The sequence below is a fragment of the Nyctereutes procyonoides genome, unplaced genomic scaffold, assembly GCF_905146905.1.
Source record: "Nyctereutes procyonoides isolate TBG_1078 unplaced genomic scaffold, NYPRO_anot_genome, whole genome shotgun sequence".
Taxonomy (NCBI): Eukaryota; Metazoa; Chordata; class Mammalia; order Carnivora; family Canidae; genus Nyctereutes; species Nyctereutes procyonoides.
In genome coordinates this window covers 19794953-19821520 of record NW_026575145.1, presented here as the reverse complement: position 1 = coordinate 19821520, position 26568 = coordinate 19794953, and the positions used below count along the sequence as shown (strand labels likewise).

At 34.2% G+C, this 26568-nt stretch overlaps 1 protein-coding gene across 1 annotated transcript in view; it reads right to left on the bottom strand.

Moving 5' to 3' along the window:
- Positions 1–1024: 1024 nt before the first annotated feature.
- LOC129499390 (developmental pluripotency-associated protein 4-like) overlaps positions 1025–26568 on the bottom strand; it is a 66600-nt gene continuing 41056 nt past the window's right edge. The window contains 1 exon segment of the mRNA XM_055309055.1: positions 1025–1822. Coding sequence (XP_055165030.1) covers positions 1025–1822 — 798 coding nt within the window.

The window sequence follows — 26568 nt, the reverse complement described above, 5'->3', positions numbered from 1 at the left end:
AAAACAATGTCAGAATCTGCCATAAGAACACAAGTGAAAAAGAAATATTTTCTAAGAACCGCAGGACTATAAATTTAGGAAGGACACAAAAAATTCTAAATGAATCAAACTCATCAAATTATATACATTAAATGTATAGCTTTTTAAAAAAATGTTACTCATACTTCATTTGAGTGGTTTAAAAAAGAATCATGCCAAAGAAAATCATGATTTTTAGCTCAATCCTGAGTTAAGAATATTAAGAATTTGCCCACAATGTGTATGGCCTCCTAAATACAATAGATGATTTTATATACAATTTAAAATCTAATACATTATGAATTTATGATTCAGAAGTACCCTTAAATATTTTTAAGCAGTAAAACACACAAGATAGTTACAAGTAGAAATAATACCCGCAAAGTGTTCCATATTATTATCCCAGAGACATACCATAGAGGTCTCAGGTTATTAAGAAAACATCAAAAAATGTTTTCTATATTAAGAGTATGTTTTCGGGAGTGGGAAAGAATAGCAGCTTTCCCTTTGGTTTAAAATACTCAACAGCCTGAAGTCACGAACCTAAGAAGGTGTAGCCGTCTCTGGAGAAGTTGGAATTGCAGAGAAATCCAGCATGGAAGCACACCTGTACTTTCCACTCCACCCCCAACCCCAAACCCTCTGCCAGGCAGGGCTCAGGTTCCCACTTTAAAAGAAGTTAAGGTCACTTCTATTTCAGAAGGGCAAACGTTTGGTAGTATGAATGACTTTTTCTTCTTATTAAGTAGAATGAATGGTAATTTCTGAAATGCTCTTCCAATTTAAAATCTAAGAGCTCCTGCCCCTCAACCCATGAAGCCACAGGCCCCATGGAGGTTGGAGGGGAACATCTGCAATACACTAGCCTGTGCCCCTGTAAGCAGGAAGCATGGATGGTGTGAGCAGCCTACAGTCCGGCCATCAGTGTCACCACGGAGTTGACTGTAGTTATCTTTGTACCATTGATTATAATGACAGCTGTGTCCCTTTTCCTGCTATCGAAAACTCATTGGAGACTTTTCATTAACACCTTATTCCTGCGAACACATGTGGGACACAGCATATTGTCCTCCAGCTGTGGGGGTGGAAAGTTACAAGCGGGGAGCAAGAAGAGGGTGCATACTCTCCCCCACTTTTCAGGCACCCAGGCTTGTCCTGCATGAAATTGCAGGTGAACCCAACCTTCTGTATCTGCAGGCATACTTCTCCCATGGACCACACACCACTTGGCACCGTGGGCCTCCTGTGGCGATGCCACTGTCTCCATCTTCCCAGCCCTGGCTGCAATTCTGGACCAGGAGGCAAACATGGAATCTGGGGCCAAAGTGGTCACAACAACAGTATTGACCACCCCCCAGGAGAGCATCAGACCCCTCAGGGCGGGGAGGGGGGCAGCCACTTCAGGAGGGTAGGTTCCATCAGAAGGTATCTTTGTTCTAAGACTTTCCAGAGACATTTCCCCCTTGTCCATCATTAACCTTCTCTGTGTCTGGGTGAGAATCTTGGCCTCTTCTGCGGTGACAGGAATGTTCTTCTTTTGATCTGGGTAAGCATATTCACAGATTCGCTTATATACATCTAATTTCTGGCCTTTGGTGCTCAGCTTGAGTTCTTGGCACCAAGCCCGCAGGATGTCTCAGTGAAGCAAGTTGGCTGGTGGCAGTTTCGAAGGTAATGGAGGAACTAGGATTTTCTTCCGAATTCTTACTCTTGTACTCTTTTGTGCCGTCTTTTCTGAACAGGAAGCTTTGCCTTCTTTCATAGATCTCTTCCGTTTGGTCCCACTTGCTGAGGTTCCTGGTAACTTTGGTCACCATACCCCTGCTGTTTCTCTTTGGCTTCTTCTTCTTTTTTTTTTTTTTAATAAATTAATTTTTATTGATGTTCAATTTACCAACATACAGAATAACACCCAGTGCTCATCCCGTCAGGTGTCCCCCTCAGTGCCCGTCACCCATTCACCCCCACCCCCCACCCTCCTCCCCTTCCACCACCCCTAGTTCATTTCCCAGAGTTAAGAGTCTTTATGTTCTGTCTCCCTTTCTGATATTTCCCACACTGATACAGGTTGGGATTGGCCAGCCAGATAGTCTTCCCCCCACTTCGTGGAGCCCTTTTTGCCTTTTGCTTTCTCCATATCCAAAGAGAAGTCAAGGTTGACTAAAAGTCTTACTCCTGAAATCTATTCCTTTATTTTTGTGGAGAACGTTCACCAGTGGATTCCTAAATAACCATGCATTGGAGGTAATATATTTAAGCTCTTGCATTTCTCATACTGTATTTCACTACTCACTGATAATTTGTTTAGGTCAAGAATTCTAGGTTGGAAACCAATTGCTCTAAAGCTAGAAGGCAGAGATACTGTTGAAAGGCTGATAGCATCATTCTCTTAATCTTTTGCAGAAGCCTATTTTTATTTCCTGTTTCTCTTTAAAGCTTTTTGGATTAACTCTTTGCTTTTAAGTTTTGAAATATCATGGAGATATCCTTATCATGAGTTTTTTTTATCCATGGTTTGAGGTATTCATTCTGTGAATCTTTTCTGTCTACAAATTTATGTTTTTTTATTTTGAAGCATTTAAATGATAGCTTCCTTGATTATTTTTTCTCCTTTTAAAATTATTTTATCTTTTGGAAGTTCATTGATTTCTGTATTAGATTTCCTAGACTGATCTGCAGATATATATATATATATATATATATCAGTATTTTAAGATCAGGGAAATTTTTTTATTTTATTGTATTATTGACTATTACAGTACACTGATATTCTTGGGCCAGCTGTGCATGTGCTGTTCCCTCTATTTTCCCTATTTTTTTTCTCTTACCATTTGTGTTTATTTCCACTCTTTCTTTTAGTATCTAAGAGTTTCTCAAATCATTACTGACAATTGCGATTTATCTTCCTAAAATGTTAGCTATGACTTTTAATTCTCCCATTGCAAATTTTAATTTTATTATTGAAAATTGTTTTCTCAGCTCACTTATAGTGTATTTCCTTCATTTCTTGTTATCTTCTGGACTGTCTGCTCTTGTTTCTTTTTTTATTATATACTGTTAAGAAGAGCTCAGAAAAAAACAATCTGTCTTCTGTATGCAGACTATACTTGTGTTTTGTTTGGCTGCATAACATTTTCTTCCTCTTGTTGTCATTCATTTGTTTTGTTGGTAATCAACATGATAAGAATGAAAAAGAAGGAAGGAAGGGAGGCAGGGAAGGAGGAAAGAAAGAAAAACATTTTTTTTTAAATCCCCAGATTTCCAGGTGTACCTGGGTGGTTCAATTGGTTAAGCGTCCAACTCTTGATATCTGCTCAGGTCATGATATCAGAGTCTTGGGATGGAGTTCTATGCTCTATGCTCAGCAGAGAGTTTGCTTGAGGATTCTCTCTCCCTTTGACTTCTCCCACCCACATTCTCTTTCTCTGTATCATTCTTCTCTCAAATAATTAAGTAAATCTTTTAAAAAAATCCCTAGATTTCCAAAATGAGAAATCTAATATCAATAAGCCTATACAACATTTAGATGGTGCTGATGAGTGTCGTCTCTTTAGACATAGTCTGTATTGGCCATTTTCCAGTTTTTCCTACCCTCTATTGGCCCTTTGAAATTTTGATGAAACTATACTGGTCCCTGAAGATATTGAAATAGTTGCCTTTGTCTGTGTAGACTACTGAATTGTCATATGTATATGTATATATATATATATATATATATATATATAGTATAACATGCACATCTTTTTCTTTTGGTTATTGCAGTTAAAGGAGTACTGTACTATGCTCTTCCTTAGCTTCTTACAATCTTTTCTTTCTTCTGTTCTGCAATATTTTTTTCTGTACATTTCTAGTCATTGTTTTTTCTCCTTACTCATCTTTGAATGAGAAGAGACCTTTTTAATTCAGTGTGTGTCCATAGGCAGGGTATGTGACCATTTCCTTGGCTCTGTTCACTAACACTTGAGAGATGCTAGAATTCTCTCCTCTGCTCTAGAGTTGGAGGGTACAGTGATGGGTACTCTTTCTTGCCCAGTTTCTAGTACCCAAGAGGCTCTACTTGACAACTTTTCTCCTATTCTGGAAATCTCATACACCAAATAGTTCATTAATTCTCTGGACTGGAGTCCATGAAAAAGCATAAGCTCCAAAATGCACTTCTAGAAATCTTGTTATTCCTTTCTTCTACCTAAAGTACTTTACATCTAGGGATAATGTATATGAGAATTAACGTGTCTTCATCCACTATACTTAGAAAAATATATCTGAAATTAATTAAGCACTCCCCCCTTTTTAATAAAAAATGTTGTTGTCAATATGATTTCTTATTTCATTTTGGTCATGATATAACTGCATTTACTCATAATTAGAATTATATATGAAGATAATATGACTATCAAAAATACAATTCTATATCCTATAGTAACTAATTCCTATTATCATTTTTCTGTAATTATTTTATTATCTTCAATTCTCTAAAATCTATAAATGCATAATATTTAAAGAGCTGTTTCTTATTCTCTCATTTAGTATTAAAAGTTAGTACTTAAAAATTAAAGAAACAGTATCATAACCAGAATATTTCCTAGCTTGGGATCTGTACATGAGGAGGAATGGGATGATGTACTCCCTGGTGAACTTGGGAGGTATGTGAGCTTTGTGTTAGTACCTCCTGCTGCTGGGTTTATGATGTAGTCAAGAAAAGCCTTGGATAGATTAATGAAGGATGATCCCTGGAAGCTATTTTGAAAGAAATTACTTTGCTTATTTACATTTAACAAAGCCAAATCAATCCACAAACAGAAGTAGGGAGTCAGCCTTTATTTTTTTTTAAGATTTTATTTATTTATTCATCACACACACACACACACACACACACACACACAAACACAGGCAGAGGGAGAAGCAAGCTCTATGCAGGTAGCCCAATGTGGGACTCGATCCCCAGACTCCAGGATCACGCCCTCAGCCGAAGGCAAGCGCTAAATCACTGAGCTACGCAGGGATCCCGGGAGTCAGCCTTTCTTTGTGTTTAAATGTCTGTATTCCACTGTCATTTACTGAAATGACCATTCACATGGAACTGGGCAAAAATTTTTGTAGAATGTTAAATAATTGCAGAGATAAGAACAATATTTGTCAAATTTCCTTTGTTTCTTTTAGCTGAATATAATGAGCACTTTAATATTTACAGGAAAAAATAACTGATAAACAATTGCTAAATAAATAGAAACTGTGCTTAAGTTCTCTCTGAAACACTAAGGACACAAACCGACAGGTTTATTCAGTTCCCAAAAATGTCAGTTTATGAAAGTATCTGTATTTTCTGAGTTTGCTCTCACCATTGTTCTCATTATTAAAATGTGAAGGCTTCAACTCATCATTTAAAATCTTCAGTAAAGAGATGCACTTGGGTAGCACAGTTCCTTTGGGCATCTGACTTCTAGTTTCAGATCAGGTTATGATCTCAGGGTTGTGTGATCAAGCCCCATTTTTGGCTCTGCACTAAGCATGGAGTTTGCTTAAGATTCTGTCTCCCGGGGATCCCTGGGTGGCGCAGCGGTTTGGCGCCTGCCTTTGGCCCAGGGCGCGATCCTGGAGACCCGGGATCGAATCCCACCTCGGGCTCCCGGTGCATGGAGCCTGTTTCTCCCTCTGCCTGTATCTCTGCCTCTCTCTCTCTCTGTGTGTGTGCCTATCATAAAAAAAAAAAAAAAAAAGATTCTGTCTCCCTCTGCCCCTCCTCATTGTGCTCTCTCTCTCTCTCTCTCTCTCTCTCTCTCTGTCTCTCTCTCTCAAATAAATAAATACATATTTAAATATATATATAATAAGATATTGGGTAAGGAGAGAGAGAGTCCTATTTGGGAATAGGGGAGAAACATGTTTACTAATAAGAAATAAGATTTTTTTTGTCTCATTTGCAGTTGGGTATAGCCCTGGCAGTAAATTCTGACCAGTTATTTGAAATTTCCAGGATGTGTCTTCAGAGACAAAAAGTGTACCCTTTTCATTCCTTATTCCTTTGTGCTTACTGAAATGCATAATGGTTGGAGTTAAAAATGCCACCTGGACCAGGAGGTAGAAGGCATGTATTAATGGTGGTGAAGCACAGAGTGTGAATGACTGATAACTCTTGATAGTCTATGTTTGGACTTCACTTATATGTGATAGAAATAAGTTTCTATCTCTCTCTCTTTTTTAGGTTTTTTGTTGCTGTTGTTGTTGGTTACATTTCAAAACATCATTTCTGATGCAAAGTTTTTCACCTTTCATTCTATTTTTCAAATCTTATCTTATTTTCTATTACTAAAGTCCAGCCAGATTAGATGTTCATTGTTCCTTTAGTAAGCATTATGCCTTTTCAGGTTTGACCTTTTGTTCAGTCTACTCTTTCTGCATGATACAAGATAGTCCCTGCTCTATCTGTTTGGAGTTCTCTCTCAAGCACATTTCAGCTTTCTTATATCACAGTGGAGTGATCTTTCTCTAAATTCCTATAATATTCAATGGAATTTTCCATAAATATATTAGGTAATAGGCTACTTGCCATAAATATACAGTGAGCACCCATTATATGTCAGGCATTAGGATAGAGATGATTGAGGTAGGAGGAGGATAGATACTGTGTTTCTGCCCACAAAATTTTCATAACTTAGTGAAAGGAAGATATTTTTACAAGTAATACTAAGAAATGAACACAACATAATGAAAAACACATTGTAGAATTACAAATGAAAAAGTGACTAATTCTTTTGAGGATGGAATGGGAAGGAAGCCCCAAATGATTTCTCCAAGCAGATGATATTTGGGCTGACCTCAAAAGATCAATATGCATTTATGTAGGAGGAAATGTAGAGGAAACTGTATGAGAAAGGTGAAAAACAGCTCTGCATCTTGAGAGAGCTGTGGATATCCAGCTGGATGCAAGTGTTAATTTTGTGATGAAGAGAGTTGGAAGAAATAAATGCTGCTCTTCATTAGAAAAGAAAGAACTGAAAATGCATGTAAACATGGAACAAAAGAACAAGTGCTTACCATTTGTATACTTTTGTGGGTTTTTTCATAGAAAGGAAATATCTGAAGAAGCGAGGAGAAATAGATTAAATGGGAGTAATTGATATGGACAGACTGAAGGACATGGATCTAACACATTGACCAATGTGGCAACACATAAAACTGAAAGAGTTAAGAATGGGTCCCTGTAAAAGAGATTTTGAATGAATTGTAAGGAAGAAGAAAGACTGCTTTGGCTAGTCTCTGAGGTTTTTTGGTAAATTTGGAGATATACTATGTTTCTAAGAGAAAGTTGCCATAAGATTGTGGACTTGGAAATTAAGATAAAGATTTAGAACAGCAGCTGTGGAGATTTGGAAAGAGAAGAAATGGAATGGAGAGGGACAGAGGGAGCTAGCTAGTGTGAGTATATATTTAAAGTGGAATGCCAAAGTATCCATGCCTGGGTTAAGAAGGAGACCAAGAGCTGCTCAGTGGACCAAGGAAATAAATAGTGGTGAAGAAACTAGAAATTTCCTTACAACAGATGTAGTGGGAGTATTTTACTTCCTTGTTTTCCTTCATGGTACATAACACAATGCTTTCTCTTAATTGAGGTGTCATAAATGCTTATTCCATTAATATGCTGTCATTCATGTTAAATTATTGTATTTTTCTTATATTTTCATTTAAACTTTGTGAGCTCTTAGGGGAAAAAAAGGAAAGAAGTTCTTCTGTAGAAAAGCTATTGGTTGTAAAAAAAAAAAAAAGAAAGAAAGAAAAAGAAAAAGGAAAAAAGAAAGAAAAGCTATTGGTTATGGTGACCCAGGACAAATTTATCTCTGTGGGTGTTCAGTAAAACCTCATGGGCTAAATTTAGTCAAAGTAACCTTGACTGTAGCTTTCTAATAGTGTTGATAGGGTTGGTTATATCTCTTTTTTAGCTGTTTTTATATAAATAAAGAGAATATATATTTTTCACTTATTTTGTGAACAAAGATGAGCTATACAGAGGAAAACACAGATACAGCGAAGCAAAGTCTACGTTGAGCATTAGGTAAACAGCCCAGAGGCTCAAAGATTTGTCACAATATGCGAGGCTTCTCTGAGATCACAGTATTGCTTCTTATTAGAAAAGATCTAGCATTTATAGAAAGTGCCATTTAAAGGACTGTAGCTCAGAGGGGGAAAAAAGCAATATTCCGGTAGGCTGCCTTTTGAAGCAATAAACACCTTTTATGTCATTTAATAATGGCTTGGATAGGTTTGAAGAACTATGTGTCAAGTATTCTGAAAACAAGGAATATAAGTTTGGTGAATTCTTTCAATAATTTGAATCTTAAATCAACCAGCCACGGTGTCTTAAAGCAGCTTATTTGGTTCATTTAAGCTTGTGGGTACAATTGGGATAAAATTCCCATGCCTATTGTTGTTTCATTTATAGTTGATATGGAAGATTAATATACACTACTGTTTTCTCTTTTCTGTAACATATAACAGACCGATATATGGTTTTATGGGGAAAAAACACTTATGTTTTCCATGTTAATAATAGAAAAAACAAGCCATTTCTAAATAAAACAGATCATAACCCCCATTGAGCTCTAGGGCAAAGACTGGTAAATTTTGTTTGGGTCACAAATGATTGAACAGTATAGTGTTTAGAATATAAGATTTAATTATCAATCTATAAAGCATGGTCCAATAGAATTTTCTTTTCAAATCCTTGGATTTTTTGTTTGTTTTACATATTTGATGAATTTGAGGAATCATTTCTGCTAAACTGCTCCCAGATTGGAAGTTGAAAATTATATTTACTTAACATATCTTCCAATGATTTTAGGTTGCTCTATAATAGATAAACTATCTCCTCCCTCCCTATCTCAGCCTGCCTTTCATTTTCTTCATATTTCTTTACACATTTTTGAAATAATATTATTCATGATATAAGTTACCTAACTGAGATATCTTAAGGTATATCAATCAAGCCTCATGCAATGGTAATGTCATACGTCAATCATTTCATAGGCTATATTCAGTATTATTAACATATTCTGCATTCAAATAATCAAACTAATTCTATTTGAAAATATTCAGGCTGGTCCTTATATTCAGACTGCAGCTAAAAGTCTAGCTGCATGAGATTATTAGTTTCCAGGTTAACTGCTGTCACCAGGAATGCTGAGATATTGCTTAGCCCATAATCTCATTGGATTGAGTTGAGCTCAAAAAAGAGAAAGAGAGAGACAAAAACAGCTTATAGTAGAAAATAAGTGGATTGAATTTTGTTTTGTTTGGGAGATTATAGATATATCTCGAATGGGCTTTTAACAAAATAGGGTAACGATTAATACTTCATCTCCTTTGTTATAACATTAATTAGAGATAATTCATTTAGTATTTGTGTGGACAGATTAAATAATTTCATATATAGGTCTTGACTTTGATTCTTTTTTTCTTTTTCTGTTTTTTTTTTGTTTGTTTGTTTGTTTGTTTGTTTTCCTGGCAAACTAACATCCAATAACTAAAAGAGTAAGACTCTGGTCTAATGGCAACCAAGTTAAGAATAGATGAGCTATAATAAGTGAAACTTCCATATTGCTCTCACTAATAAGAATAGGTGAATCTGATACTGTGAAGATAATAAAAGCAAGGTAGAGTATAAGTATTTATGTTTTTTTCAAATACAACTTATTAAAACATTTTGAAGTGTACTTCTGCATCTGTATGTATTTTCATGGGGCTAGGAAAGACTTTGAAAGGTTATCTGATATATTGTTATGGAGAACATGGTCACATCTTAATTATCACATTGTGTCTTGGATAAGAGTTCAGTGGGCTTTAGAATGAAATATCTTGGATTTGAATCTTAGTTCTGTTACTCATTAGTTGTGGGCCTAAATAATTATTTAATGTTTCTATATCTATCTTGCCATCTCTGAATGGGACATGATTGTACAGAAATTGTAAAATAATCCATTTAATTTGGCTTCCAAAGTCTACTCTGTAAAGAATAGCTATTGTTTTTGTTGGGGTAATATCTCTTGTGTAAATGCCTTAGTAAAATAGATTCCCTAACACCACTCTTTATTACCTCAAGCTTAAATCATTTGTGTTGTTTAGTCTAAATTATTTCCACACAATGTAGGTCAACATTTTTCCTATGTCAAAATTAAAACATAAAAATTATATCTGCTTATTTTCTCATCTTTCTCTATAAATGTTTTCACTATTCCTAATGTTGTTTTACTATTCTACCTCTGAATGTCTCATGAAACTTGACTTGGTGCGATTTTAATTTGTTTGCAATTGGAACTTACTTAATTGAAATGTTTTGATCCTAAACAGCAGTAGAACAGAAAGAAAAACAGGGCTCTGTATCCATACTTAATAGGCTAGGTGATTTAGAACACCTTTCCTATCAAGTGCAAAATGTTGGGTAAAATAATTAGATATTTTTTTGAAATCACTGAGGTACTGAAAGAATGTCAGAAATTATAAGAGAGTAATCTAAAAGAAAGCTACAACTAAGGGAAGAGGACCAATGGAGATTTGGTAAATCTAATGAAGCTGAGGTTGGCATGTGATTGCCTTTCAAGACAAAAATGAAAGGGATCAAAGCTTAGGGCCAGGAAAAGTCTATTAGGCAAGACTTTATCTATGAACCCAGAGCTCTCTAAAAGGCTATCTCAGTGCAAGAATAAAACAAAAGAAACCTGCCTCTTCCTCACAGAGAAGTAAAGTAATATGCCATAGAAATTATAACCACAAGCCTAGTAATTTACAAATATGCAGTCAAAATTAGTATTATCTGAACGTACTCAGATACACAATGTTCTCTGAATGTACTAAGAATTCTCAAACCAAAAATTCAGTTTAAAATGTTCTTAGATTCATGGTACTCCCAATTCTGTGGCAAAAACATGAATCATCTCTAGAGGAATATAGTTTGTCTTCAGTCTTAAGTAATTTGCATGAATAAATTCTTGGGGAAGATGATAAAATCATAGGAAAAAAACAAACATACATGTGAACAAGGTACAATGAGTTTGAAATAAGTGAAATAAACAGAAACAAAAAGAGCAGAATCAGGCTAATAAATCTTCAAATTCTGAAACAATCAGACACAGATTATAAGCTAACTGTAAAACATGACCTGAAAATACAACAGTGGGAATTTAAAACTGAATGTACACATTTAAGGGCAGATTAGACACAGGTGAAGAGAGAATTAGTGAATAGGAAGACAAATCAGAAGTAATTAAAAAGTACATAAATGCAAAGTTCTGAAAAAAATATGAGTAAGCATAAGAAACATGGAAGATAGAGTGAAAGCTAGTTATACAGAAAGAGAGGGCAGTGAAAATGTGGCAGTAAACAATATTTGATTACATATTGCCTGGAACTGTCCCAGTACTGATGAAAGTCACTGAAGAATAGATCTAATCCATAGGATCTCAAGCAAGGGAAATAAAAAGAAGTTCACACCTAGATACATTGTTGTGAAACTACAAGAACAAAACAACTGGGAGGGGAGGGGGGGAATCACAAAGGTAATTAGCTTTAAAGGAGCAGCAGCTAATGTCTCAACAATAATGAAATCTAGAAGGCAGTGAAATAGTTTCTTCAATGTTCTGACAAAAAATAATTATAAATGTAGTCTTCTATATCCAGCAAAAGTATCTTAAAAGAAAGAAGGGGAAATAATCATCTCCTCCCATTCCAAAAACAAAAATCAGCTGTTTTCTTCTCTAATTTATTTTATCTATATTTTGATAGCTGCATATTTTTTAGCATGAAAGGATTTAAAGTGTACCTGATTTAGATTCTGTTATCACTCAAAGATATGGACATTTCTCTTTCCTTATAGAAATTAATGGGATATAATCATAGCCATTATAAGTGGAATTCATTAATATTCTCCTAAAGGAAAACAGGATTCTAGAGCAGAATCCAGAAGATTTGATAATTTTCCTGACATCTCTGTATCCCCATGGAATGTTTCTGGTACTTCTGGTTGGTTTGATAAGCTATTTGTTTTTTAAAAATTATGACAATGGAATAAAGTTGTATACTCATCCCTAGTATAGGACAGTAAACTAAGTGCTTTTTCGTGATCATAGATCATCATCAGTAACTCATAACATGTTTGAGAGCAAGGATCAGAGTGTAAATAAATCAGAATGAACACATACTTGCTATTAAAAAAAATCTCTTTTAAAGTATTTATCCTGCTGACAGTAAAGAATCACTTATAATTCATTAGACCAAGGGACTATGTAGAAAAACCATCACCACATTATATTTTAGAAGACTGAACTCTTTCTGATGTTAAGCCCATATGACTTTGGATACACTTATCTTCAATTTTCCCATTCAGCAATCCAAAATGGACTGTTGTAAGTAGAAAACAGTCTGTAGGACCTTCAGATTCTCTCAGATAGGTACTCTCAGTGCTTTACAAAGTATTAAATTCATCTTACAGAGTTAGAAAGTATATCAAATACAGTAATGAGGAAAGGGGGAAAATCTAAGAGTTTCAGAGATTTCCTCTGAGACTTGTAAAATATGCATTAGAAGAGAGTAATTTAAGCACCAAGAATTTTATTACCAACCCAAAAGTTATCCCGAGCCTTATATTTTAGCTGATTTACATTCATGCTGTCTTCAGGGGACAATAATGAGTTCAGTCTTGCTTGTATCTGGGTCTAGGTTGCATGGTGCATGCAGGAAAAGTTGCTTAGTTAAAGTAATATAAGCAGAACACTACATTATTATTTTATAATTTGTTCTCTACTTCTAAAGAAAAATAGCCAAATGTAATATTTTTATGAAGTTTTTCCCAAGCTGGTGTCTTCCTATTAATTTTTCTTAATCTTCAATTCTGGTTCATGTTTCTTCTAGTTTTCCATTACAATTATTTTTCCCCATTTTTCATTTTCCCACATAACCAAAAGAAAACCTAATGGAATACTTATATCAATTCATTTTTTTCTGTATCTTTATCTACATATCTATCTATCTATCTATCTATCATCTATCATCTATCAAATATCCATCTACCTTAAGGTTGTACCTATTAATATTATGCTTCAAAAAAAGATCATATCAAACATGTTAATTGATATTATATAGTGAAGGATTTAAATTAGTTTCTTGGTGGTTGGATGATATGTATGTTATGTATTTTTCCATTTATTTCTGGGAAGAACATCAAGCAAAACAAGAAGGCCAATATTATACAAAGTAAAACAGCTTAAATTTTCCAAGTTCTTGTTCTCTCTATACTCAGTAGCATATATTCCATTCACGTGCAAAACAAAAACAAAAACAAAAAACAAAAGCCCTGCAAAACTGGGTTTGTTTCCTTATAAAAATATAGACCATAAATACTGTCAGTGTTATACCGTCTCTAGTTTGCAGTTGTTCAACTGTCTCTTTGACTCAGCCATTTTAGATTATTAGCTTAATTTTCCAGTCTCAGATCCCACAACAATGTTGTGATTCACACTGCGAAATGTCTCCAACTAATTTTACAACACCAACTAAAAGTTCTTTCAATATATTGTCTTGGGTTTCCATAACTATGTAATATTATTCTAAGTATCTTGTGGGTTAGCCACGGAGTGGGTCTGAGAGAAACCGTACAAATATTGACGGCATTGCAGAAGCCATATCTAAGTAAATATTGTTAACATAGGCTTTTCTTTTTGCTAGTATGTTTATAAATTTTGGTTCAACAATTTTGAATTTCATCTAAGATGATTGGAAACAACACATAAAATCTATGGTCTTTAAAATTCGATTTGCCTAAAACCTGTATCTTTTGAGATACATCCTTCAATTTGATTTGCCAACTGATTTGCAACTGTTCTCAAAACCAACGTTGATGATTCTGGCTGCAAAATTCTCAAAAGAAAATCAATAATAGTGTCATTACAATCCTGCAAAATTAGAAGAAATGATGTGCACAATGATTTAATGAAATCTCCCCTATAGCTGATGATCAACATTAAAATGTTAATGTTAGTTGCATGCTTCTATATGCCAAATATCCTAGGAAGCACTTTATATGTATTATCTCACTTAATATGAATCATCCCAATAATACCATTAATATGTTCTTTGTACTAATAAGGAAAATACTATTTAAATATTGCATTGGCTACTTAGTGCTGGAGACTGAATTTGACTGTCTGATTTCAGAATTTATGTTCTTATACTGTATACTATTTTGTCTTTCAAGAGGCTGCTGAACATCCTGGAATGGTTTTGAATATTTGACCTGAATAGAACAATGTGGGATTTTAAGGTCATTTAATAGCAAGTTGAACTGTTATTTCTCAAGGTGTGTTCTCTTCTCTGAAATTATAAAATGCTCATCCCATCTTGAGTCATGACATCTTTGATTGGTTCCTGAGCAGTTGTCAGCATCTTTGCCACATGGTTGGAGGCCAGATTCCAGTTTGTCACCATATAATGTATTCCCCCTATCTTGTTGGGAGCATAGAGCAGGTGCTTGGAAATCTTGCTGTCATCCATTCTCCACACATGACTGGTCCATGTTCAGCTGAATTATGGTGAATATCACTTGAGAACTGCCATAGTGGCTGCACTCCAAGACCTGGCTATAATCTTGCCTATAGTTTTATATTCAGCAGAGCACATAGGTGAAATTGTTAAAACCACTCAGATATGCTTATATCATCATTATGTCTTATCATCTTATGGTAGCTGTATCAGTGTAGTTTTGAAGGAGTTAAGCTTGACCTTGAGATTGGAACACATTTGAAACACTATTTCATGGTTTGCTAGTAAACATTGTACTTTTTGCATATAATTTCTGATATTTTTAATCTGCTGGATTGCAATTGGGAATTGAAATTGACAACAAAAATTTATATAAACAGATTTTTGGAGACGAATTTCATTAATTCAGAGTATTTATATTAAACTTTTAAAGGATAAAATTTTGCCTTGATTTAGCAAATGTTAAAAACAAAAATTGAGATGTAAAAGTATTACAAATTAAACAAGTCCTTGTCACTCTGAAAAATAATTCCAATTAAAATTTCTTTAATAATATATATGAATACCTAATAAATAACTTGATTGAAATATATTTATTAGAATTTTCCTGTATCATATACGTAGTGTACATAGCAGATATCTACTCTGGGCTCTGGAAGCTTTATGGTAAGGTATAGATTTTTATATGCATAGCAAAACTCCAGATGTTGGTGGACTTTGAATATATTTTAGAGGCAAATGTACTTTGAAACGAAATACATTATTTGAAGAAATCATACTTAAGTTATATAAGAGGGAAGCTTTTTTTGTTTCTAGAGCTCAGGTTTGAATTTTCTTCTGTTCATTTATTTCCCAGCAGGTGTCTCTATATAGCAGCTTTACTCAGAAAGAACAAGATGACAAGAACTAATTGTATAAAAATAATAATAATAAAAATGAAGCAACTAGAGAAGTGAACTGGTTATGGAGTATATCTATGTTGACAGTATAGAGTCAAAGTACTTTAAAGATATGTGTTATCTATAAGTAGTTAGAATATTTTTGTTTGTTTCTTGATTTTATTTGTGTAAGTCGCTTTCTCAAAAAGAAAAGCCTAGAAAGAGCTTTTGAAGCCATTTATACTATTTATAGCCTAAATGTAAACACAAACCTTTTCTATTAGGGTATTAATTTACATTTTGAGATCTTGATCTGATAACTTCTTCATCATTGTGGATAAAACATATAAGAAATAAGGCTAAAATCCTTGCTATGATTCTAAACAGTGATTTAAAAATAGTAGTGAGCAGTAGAAATATTAAAAGGTGGAAAGAAAATGTAAAATAATATTATACAAAGAAGTAATTTATCCAGTTTTTTTTGATCAGTGGATTACAAAAGTCATTTTGTTCTATTTAGAATGAGATGTAAAAGAACATTTTTAGTGCTTTATTGTCAATATGTAAGCTTTTTAACTAAACAAAATTTGTGCTTTGATGGATCTCAGTTGAATTTCTACCCCAATTTAGGTATAATCAAGAATTTTAACTTTACTAAAAAGAATTAAGCACTATCCGGCCTTTTTTATTGTAATAGCAGATTTAATGCATCAAAATTCTGAAATGAATAGTGAAATCAATAAATCCTTAAACTTTTAGTGTTAATGAAATAATTTTTAAGTTAAAATTAAATTTTAGCATGTAGAGTTTCTTTTTCCCAGGAAATAAAAATTTACCTAGTTTAAAAATGTTTGAAAGCTATAAATATACAACATGTAATTTTAAAAACATGAATATAAAAGTGTATTAATTTTATATAAAGGTTAAAGTGGCTAAAATTCCTGACTGGCTTTATATCGGGGACAACATTTATGTGCTATATTTTTATACTGTACTATAACAATATTTATTGGCATTTTCAGTACATAGTTAGAAATTTTATTTTATTTTTAAAGATTTTATTTATTTATTTATTCATGAGAGACACACACAGAGAGAGGCAAAGACATAGGCAGAGAGAGAAGCAGGCTCCATGCAGGAAGCCTGATGTGGGACTCAATCCCAGGACTCTGGGAGCATGACCTGAGCTAAAGGCAGGCACTCAACCACTGAGCTACTTAGGCATCCCCATAATTAGAAATTTTAATACATCAGAACCCAGTATGCAACAAAAATATAAAAGTATTTTGGACAATTAGAACTTATGGGATAATTATACTCCATCAGATCCCAATTTTCCTTTCAATCTGATGCTACTATTTCTTTTATTTTCAGTCATTTAAGAAATACATAGGTTGAGTTGTAAGGCCACTGAAGCAATTTTATAGGCTGCCTCCGTACTTTCTGAAAGGGATGAACTTTTCTGAATCATTCTACTTGGATAATCTACTTAGACAGTTTCTTTAGAAATTATCAGATAATATCTTCTGGTTTGAGATGATGGATTAAAAATCCACTTGCTGCTCTTCCTTAGAACCTTTTTTGAATGATGAAAAACATAATTACAAAAGCAAATTAGTAAGGAGAAACAAGGAAGGGAATAGTGAGAAGATTGGAAAATTTGAGAGTTCCCAGAAAAAAAAAGGATACTGAATAGTTTTTTTTTTAAAGAAATCAGAATAGATAAGCTATGTCCCAAGAATAAACATGATTTTGTCCAAGGGAACCAAGGAAAGACTCTAAATTCTAAGTCAACAAATTGAAAGGAGTGAGTCATAAGACCACAAAAATGGAGTCCATGAGAAAAAAGGAGTCATTTATCTTGTTCATTGCTGTAACTCCAACATTTAGAATTGTGTTTGACACATAAATCATTTAATACTTCTTGCAGAATTTTACTTCTGAAAGGGTAAAGAGAACCATATTTCTTTTATGGCTCTTTTATTTTCATAGTAGCTAATCAAGATGCAGAGTAGTATTACTTCAACTTTGTTTGCATTCTCAGGCTCCATTTATCCCTCTGGGAATCTTCCCAAGATAAAGGACCAGTGGTGTGCTGGAGTTGGCTTCTATAGCCTCTTGAGAACCAATTGTTAATTTTCTAGGAATTTTGTAAGAAGATTTTTATATGAAGCCAGTAACTAATTTTGTAATATAAACTACACTTAAGTAAGTTATATTAAAAAGAGGCAATAAATACTCAAAATTCATTACTTCCTAATTATTTTGCTACGTTTTACTATTATTTATCCTTTTGAAATTATTTACATCTATCTACTTGGTAGAAAAAACTATATAATGGTGTAGCACCAGGCACTTCTTCCCAATTCTGTGTTCAGTGCTAGAAATTGACTATGGTAAGAACATTAACACCACAGAATGGAACAAATGTTTCAAATAAGGGCTTTTATCCTCCCTGGGATACCTAATTTTAAGTATTTACTATTATATAACTGTGCAAAATCCACTATTTAAAAAAATTTGAGATTTGTTTCTCAACCTTTGATCAGAGGATAAACACAATTGCTATTAAAAACATTTTTGACAAGTTTTGTACTTACAGTAGAGAGACTGATAAATAAGCCATATGCTATCTTTATCTCAGTTCACCAATTGTTAATATTTTGTCCTAGTTGCTCTAATTTGCTCTTTCTACATAGGCATTTCACAAATCCTCCCTCTCCCAATCTCTGCTGAACCATATACAAATAAGTTACTGACATATGATGGACAATCTCTTTACATAACCACTCAAATCAAGAAATTTAGCCTGTTTCATAGCCAAGAAATATAACCTTGGTGTAATAACCATATTCTACCTACTGAAATGATGTCCAAAATGTCTTTTGTAGCTTTGATATAGAACCATTCAAAGGCCACCTACTACATCTGGGAATTATGTCTCTTTGGTCTCCTTTAATCTAGATCAGAATCCCTACCTTCTTATGTTTCTGCATTTGGTTTTTTGTAATATTAATCTTTTTAAAGAGCCTAGTCTGGTTGTCATGTTGAATTTCCCAATCTGAATTGTTTGATTGTTTTCTCATGATTAGTCTATATGATCTATTTTACATTGCATTGTATTAGGAGGCATATGAGTTTGTCCTACCACATGTTAAGTTTAATTGTTTCATTAAGGTGCTAAACTCAATGCTGTCCTTTGTAAAGGTGAATTTTCCCCTAAATGAATAAATAATATGTGGAGGAATATTTTGAGGTTATATAAATCTGTTGTTTCCCCTAACTTTTAACCCAGTAGTTTTAACATCTATTATTGGTCTTTATCTAAATCAGTATCATTATTGTGAATACCGATACAAATAATATTAAATCTTATTTAATGGTTCAGAATTCTTAAAATTATTGGGCAGCCTGGGAGACTCAGCAGTTTAGCGCCACTTTCAGCCCAGGGCCTGATCCTAAAGACCCAGGATCGAGTCCCACATCAGGCTCCCTGCATGGAACCTGCTTCTCCCTCTGCCTGTGTCTCTGCCTCTCTCTCTTTCTGTGTCTCTCATGAATAAATAAATAAAATCTTAAAAAAATAATAAAATTATTTGACAAATAAAGCACACATAATTATAATCATAACAATGAAGAATGAAAATTTTATAAATCATAACAATGTAAAACTAATAATACAAATAAACAGTAAGTTCTAATTATTTCATTTTTCATAGCAAGGAGTCATTTAAATCAAAGATTGCTTTCAAGATTATTTTAAGGACATTATCTAAAATCATATATGCAAATTCTAAAGCAAGTATTGTCAATAGCAGCACTATTGATTCTTTGAGAAAGGATGGTTCTTTGTGGTGAGGGGCTGTTCTATGTAGGATGTTTAATTAACAGTATCCCGTCTCTACCTATTAGATGCCAATAGCAACTCCCAATTGTTGCAACCAAAAATATTTCTGGACATGCCAAATGTTCCCTGGGGAGCAAAATTGCCTTGTTCAGAACCGCTGCGTTTTTTTTTTTTTAAATTTTTATTTATTTATGATAGGCACACAGTGAGAGAGAGAGAGGCAGAGACACAGGCAGAGGGAGAAGCAGGCTCCATGCACCGGGAGCCCGACATGGGATTCGATCCCGGGTCTCCAGGATCGCGCCCTGGGCCAAAGGCAGGCGCCAAACCACTGCGCCACCCAGGGATCCCAGAACCGCTGCGTTTTATGATATAAATATATATACCAATATATACCCCAAAAGGGAGGGATGAGAGGCAGAATGTATTGTAACTGCATTGTGTCATTCATTGTGGCACAACATCCTTATATAACTGCCCAATTATGAAAAATTAAGAAATAGAGTATATCATTCAAATTGATAATAAAGAAAATTATTAAAATATAAAATTTCTCATTTTGCTTCTGCAAAGAGGACAGATGAGAGAGGAGTACATTTCCTTGTATGTTAAGTTTTTACTGTTTAGAATTTTTCTTCACATGAGTATCATGACTTTAGTGAGTTAAAACTAGAATGGGTGTGAATATACAAATAAATGAATACATTTCAGGGAAAATAGACAGTTCCTAAGCAAACTGCAAGGAAGTTAATTCTGTCTCTCTTTCCCTTCTTACACACATTTTCCTAATTATAGTGATACTTACTCTTGTTTTCTCTCCCAGCCTGGAGCCCTTTAGTTCCACAATACCCTTTTAAAATATCTGGTGCTAAGAAAACATTATTTACTCTAAGCTAGAGTCTTTTTATCATGCAGTACCCTCACTCCTTTTTACTCTATTGCATTGGGGTAGGAATATTGAGGACTGATGGGAAAGGAGGGAAGGGATCTTGTTCTCCTTTTGGATTTGTCCCTAAGTATTTGATTTTTCAAACTTCAATAAATCACTTACATTTTTAGTTACCTGAGAGCTTGTCTTTAAAATAAATGCAATTGATTAGATGACTCAATTCTCTAGCAGCTCTAAAATTTCAAATTTCTTGGAACACCTGAATGAACATTCTCTTTACACCTACCATGTATTATTATATTTGAATGAATGACAGAAATACTATTTTTGCAGAAAATACATCCAGAAGGATAATAATTGTAGTGCTTTAAGTTTAAATTTTGGAGGGTTAACCCATTAAAATAGCATTTATATATGTACTGATACATATATTTATGTATTGAAAAGCATTAAATAATGGCTACTTAGATACATTTATTGCATTTGAATGAGGAGATTAGTATACTTTACTTTTCAAAAAATAGACCCAGTTTATAATTCTTTTTCTTCTACGTTAAATCTTATTTCTGACAAGTGGCTGGCTCTGTTGGCTTAACTTGAGACATAAAAATTACATAGAACATTTTTCTGGCAGTTATCTAAAAAGATGAAAATTTTTCTCTCAGGTAGGCACTTGGGCTTTTTCATGACACTACATGAATGACAAATAAGCACATTAATACAATACTCAAAGTCAACAGTCATTGGGGAGATGCAAATTGAAACCAGGAGATACCTTTATACACTCGTTAGGATTGCTAAAATGATACCAAGGGCTTGCAAAGATACAGAGCATCTAGAACTCTCATACATTGCTGATGGGAATAAAAATGATATAGCCATTTTAGAGAAACAGTTTGGAAGGTTCTTATAAAGTTAAACATAAGCTTATCATATGACTCCGTAATTTTACTCCCAGATATTTAACAGAGAAATGAAAACTTCTGATCACACATAAAAACCTGTGTGCAAGTATTTATAATGGTCTAATTTATTACTGTTAAATATAGGGAAAACCTAGGTGTTCCTCAACTGGTGAATAGATTAATTGTGATATATCTGCACAATGGAATATTACTAGCAATAAAAAGGAACAAACTAATGATACAACAACATGGATGAATCTCAAATGCATATACTAAATGGCAGAAACTAAATAGAAAAAGTAATATACAGTATGGTTTTATCTATATGGCATTCTGGAAAAGTTTGCCATGAGCTAAGGTTGTAGGAAGGGTTGACTATAAAGAGCAGCAAGAGGAATTTTTTTAGGGTGAAGACATTGTTTTGTATCTTTTTTTTTTTTTTTTATGATAGTCACAGAGAGAGAGAGAGGCAGAGACACAGTCAGAGGGAGAAGCAGGCTCCACGCACCGGAAGCCCGACGCGGGACTCGATCCCGGGTCTCCAGGATCGCGCCCTGGGCCAAAGGCAGGTGCCAAACCGCTGCGCCACCCAGGGACCTCCATTGTTTTGTATCTTAATTGTGGTCATGGTTTTATGACTGTAAGCATTTACAAAATTTATAGGACTGTACATCAAAAAGAGCAAAATTTATTTCATGTAAATTTAAAAAGTGACTAAAATAGTAATAGTGACAAAACAACAATAAAAGTCTAAATGAGAAATTATGCAAAAAACTGAGTGACCCAAAGAAAGGAAGTAACTTGAGATGCCTGAGTGGTTCAATTCGTTGAATGTCTGACTCTTAGTTTTGGCTGATGTCATGATCTGAGTCATGAAATTGAGCTCTGCATCTGGCTCCAGGCTCAGTGGGAAGTCTGCTGGAGATTCTCTCTCTCCTCCTCTCCCTCTGCACCTCTCCCCACTTGTATGGGTGTTTTCTGTCTCTCTCTCAAATAAATAAATAAATAAATCTTTAAAAAAAATAAAACATCAATAAGATGAAAGAATAAAAAGATATAGTTTTTGCATAATTTGGGCAAGAGCAATATTATATAGTTTGCACATCCTAGGAAGCTAAGCAATTAGCCTCAGGATTGTCCAAGAAAGGCCTGCACATATTCAAGAAATTAGTTTAGGATACCAGTCAATCCCCACAATTAAATGAAATATTGTAAGGAGTTGGTTGCATATCACTGGTTTAGACGTAAGAATAGGTGGCAGTGTGGGATCACCTAATCAGGTTTTTCCCCATTTCTTTATTTACTTATGAAATTAAAAAGGTGGACTAAGAAATGTTGAATTTGAGTTTTGTGTAAGTCTGCAAATCTAAGGTTGCTTGTTTGTGACCATATGGTATCATGTGAACGTTGTTTTTTTCAATGACCTATCTCTATTAGTTTAATTCTGAAAAAAATTGTAGGAGTAGACTGATGTTTTGACTCCTTAGCTTATCGATATCACTCCAAGGTGGGAGACCTGACAGTTTATTCTCTGGAAGTCCTGGTTAATAAATAAGGATTGTAGTGATCTCGAAAAAATTGTTCTAACTTTCAATATTACTTTTTGCCAAGGATAAGTTTTCCCAGGTATAGGAGTTAGAGCAAGGGGTTGTTAACACAATTATTATCGCTTAGCTGAATATGGAAACTGATGCATTTTAGGATTTTTTTTTATATCTTCTAAGATCTAAACGAACCAATCGGCAATCAAGAACATCGTGCACTAATGTTAGAATATGGCTTGCAAGTCCATCTTAGTTATTCATTTCCTCATCTTTTTATCCGTTCTTTATTCAGAAGTATTTATGTGATGTCTTTGGTGTAACTGGCCCTGTTCTGACTCTTGTTCCTTGTTTGAGACATTTACTTGCAACTGGGGTCTTTGGAAATACATGCCAACACTCCTGCCATTTACTTATACTATTGATGCGACACTTTTGACAAGGCTCTGAATATCTGTTCTTAAAAAATAATAATTTTTTAAAGATTTTATTTATTTATTCATGAGACACACACACACACACACACACACAGAGAGAGAGAGAGAGAGAGAGAGAGAGAGAGAGAGAGAGAGAGAGAGACAGGGAGGCAGAGACACAGGCAGAGGGAGAAGCAGGCTCCATGCAGGGAGCCCGACGCGGGACTCGATCCCGGGTCTCCAGGATCACACCCTGGGCTGAAGGCGGCGCTAAACCACTAAGCCACCTGGGCTGCCCAAAAAATAATAATTTTGCAACAGAGAGAAATAGCATGAACTATTTTGCAGAATACTTAGGTCAGTCTTTTTCTATTTATTTATTTATTTATTTATTTATTTATTTATTTATTTATCTATTTATAGAGATGCAGAGAGAGAGAGAGAGAGGCAGAGACATAGGCAGAAGGAGAAGCAGGCTCCATGCTGGGAGCCCGACGTGGGACTAGATCCAGGATCTCCAGGATCGCGCCCTGGGCTGCAGGCGGCGCTAAACCGTTGCGCCACCGGGGCTGTCCGGTCAGTCTTTTTCTATATAAAAAAAGTAAAATGGTAACTTAAGGGATGGGACAGAAGAGGTTCCTCCAAGAAAAAAAAAAAAAAAGATGCTGAACTAAGTAAGATGTTTGAAAGAACTCTCACCATCAGAGATATGGAAAGTGTAGGGATATTATCTGAATATGGATTGGTATTTATTTAGTGTAGAGAGTGAAGGAGACAGTTCTTTAAAAAGAATTTGTCCCTGTCTTACGGTGTCTCAAAACTTCAAGCTTAACAGAAAAAAGTCGAAAGTAGGCTTGTCCAAGAATAGGGAGTTGTCTCTTATTTTGGCGATATTCTAAGACTAACATCCAAAGGTCCCATGATACCTTTATTAAAGAAAAGACAAGAAAAAGTCAATGAACAATGGCTCAAGTATAATTCTTTATATCTCTATATAAGAACTAAAAAGACATGAGAGAGTTTACTTTAGAACACAGACAAAATTTCTTATGGCATTGAATGTAAATTTGGAGTAAAAAGGTTAAATTAAAAAAAGATTTGATCTCTTAAGAAATCTATTAAAATTTTAATAAAATAATCAAAGAAAAAGGAAAAAAAAAAAACCAAAGGGAATGATACTCATGGCATCCACTCAGTGAAGGAACCAAAAGAATGACTCACATTTTATGAGATCAATATTTCTCTTATTTAAAAAAATTAAAATAAAAATTAATTGGTAGACAAGAGCTCAAAACAAAAATAATATTCAAGAAAGAAATAACATTCAAGAATACTTTTAATAGGATTTTAATTGTTGAAATTACATAGAGAAATTAGAAAACTTTAGGCTATTTAATGAGCAGCATGTACACGTTGTTATAACCACTATGCATAATGTAAGCTAAGGTATTCTTCTCTCAATGTTATTGACCTCATTCCATAATATTAACAATCATTACAATAGCAAGCATTTATGCAGTATTTAAAATGTATTTGCTCTTTCTATGAACAACATGACTAATATTCAAATAGCAAAGCCACTTTGGCAATATGTGGTTAAGTTTATATTTCTTAACTAAAGATCATAGGCTTTGGAACATTAATGAATGATAAATTGTATCTCATATCCTCATAGATGGTTAATAAGCACATATACAGATTAAATAAAAATGAATTGTATCAAAATATTTGTCAAGTACATTTATATAAAAAGGGGTTTATATATAAATGCCCTCAAAAGCTAGGCATTGATCTTAATTTTGCTTCCCATTTCATTTTCTTCTTTCCTTGCCTTTTTCTGCACTAAACTATTCTTTTATTTGCTGTAAAACTAAGAAAACATATGCATCAGCATATCCTGTAACCAGTGGATCCTAAGAGTTAATTTATTGGCATATTTCATGCAAAATTAATAAGAATGGAAGAGAAATAACAGGCTGAGTGTATTAAATTTTCCTGTTAGAAAATACTACCTGATATTTTGTGTAGGCCTAGTCATATATCTCTTTGGTAGAGAGCAGGGCATAAAAGGGCATGTTTATAGCTATTAAATATTTATGCTCAAAAAAGAGAAAGTTCATATGACCACTGTTAGAAATTTTAGAATTTGGAAGTTTAAAAAAAAACAACTAGAAACTTTAAGAAGTAACAGTTATTGTTTATGGTTTCATTCTCCCAGGAGATAAATTAGATGTAATATGGATTTGTGAAAAGAGGATTGAAAGAGGAATCAGCAGGCCTAGCTAGATGCTTTAAACCCTTCAGCAAATTACAGCTAAGTCTTTAGTCAATGTACTTTACTTTTCTAAGCCTCAGTTTTCTTCCCTTTTATTTAGGGAACAACTATATCTACTCTGAGTTTCTAAAGTTGTTACTATGAATAAGGATAATATAAATGAAAACAGTTTTTATATTCTAAAAGTAATACAATATATTCAGAGTAAGCCAAATGATGAAGCTGATGGCACAGTTTGGCTAAGACAGTATAGACTTCCTGGTTCAGGCTACAGCATTTGAGATGACTATTCAGAGAAACTAGGGGCAATGTAATTAATGGGGTGTATATCACTCCTGTGGTCAAGGAGGGAAGCCAAAAGTCAAGGCCACAGAAGACATAGGAAACATCATTTCCAAAGTGTGGGACAAAGCTGTTAACAGGAAATAATTTATAGAGTCAAGAGCCAAAAGAAACAGGAAAAAGACAAGAAATCTATCACCTATGGGGATAGATGGTTGTGCGGGAGACTGTTGACAATTGGAGGGCAAAAAGGCACTTTGTTGTGCTTATTTTATGACCCTGAGCTTGGAGTCTGATGAATTAAAGGGGCAATACTGTGCTGGGTGACATTTAAGAGAGAATACCTCTAGGCAATAACTTTCATATTAACCCTCATAAGGTCGATGCCATTCTCTCTTTTACAGCATGAACAAGAAATATTATTACAGGGAGATGAAAGGATATACCAATTTTTCCATAGTTGATGGTTGCAGCAATATGGCCTATGGAAACTGTGTTTTTTGTTTTCAGACTTTTGGGAAAGGTATGGTCTACAGAGTTATCCATAAAGTTGAATTTATGTATATCCCACAATTGTTAATTTAAAGCTTATTCTTCAATGTTACAAGTCAATTAACTTTGTCTTGTGATGCTTTTGTTATAGTGAACTACAAAATCAGTAAAAAAGCCAAACTCCTCTTTTCAGAATCCAATAACTATAAACACAGTAGTACATAGAAAAGTTTTGTATTTTTATGCAATGGAAAACCATGTTCACAGTAATAGCTCTTACACATTAAAATTATTGCCAATCACATGAAATAAATAAAATAAAATATAAAATAAAATAAAATAAAATAAACAATAAGTGAGGGGGAGCCTTAGTGGCTCAGCCCTTGGCTCAGGTCATGATCCCAGGGTCCAGGGATGGAGTCCCGCATCAAGCTCCTGGTAGGAAGCCTGTCTCTCCTTCTGCCTGTTTCTGCCTCTCTCTGTGCGTCTCTCATGAATAAAT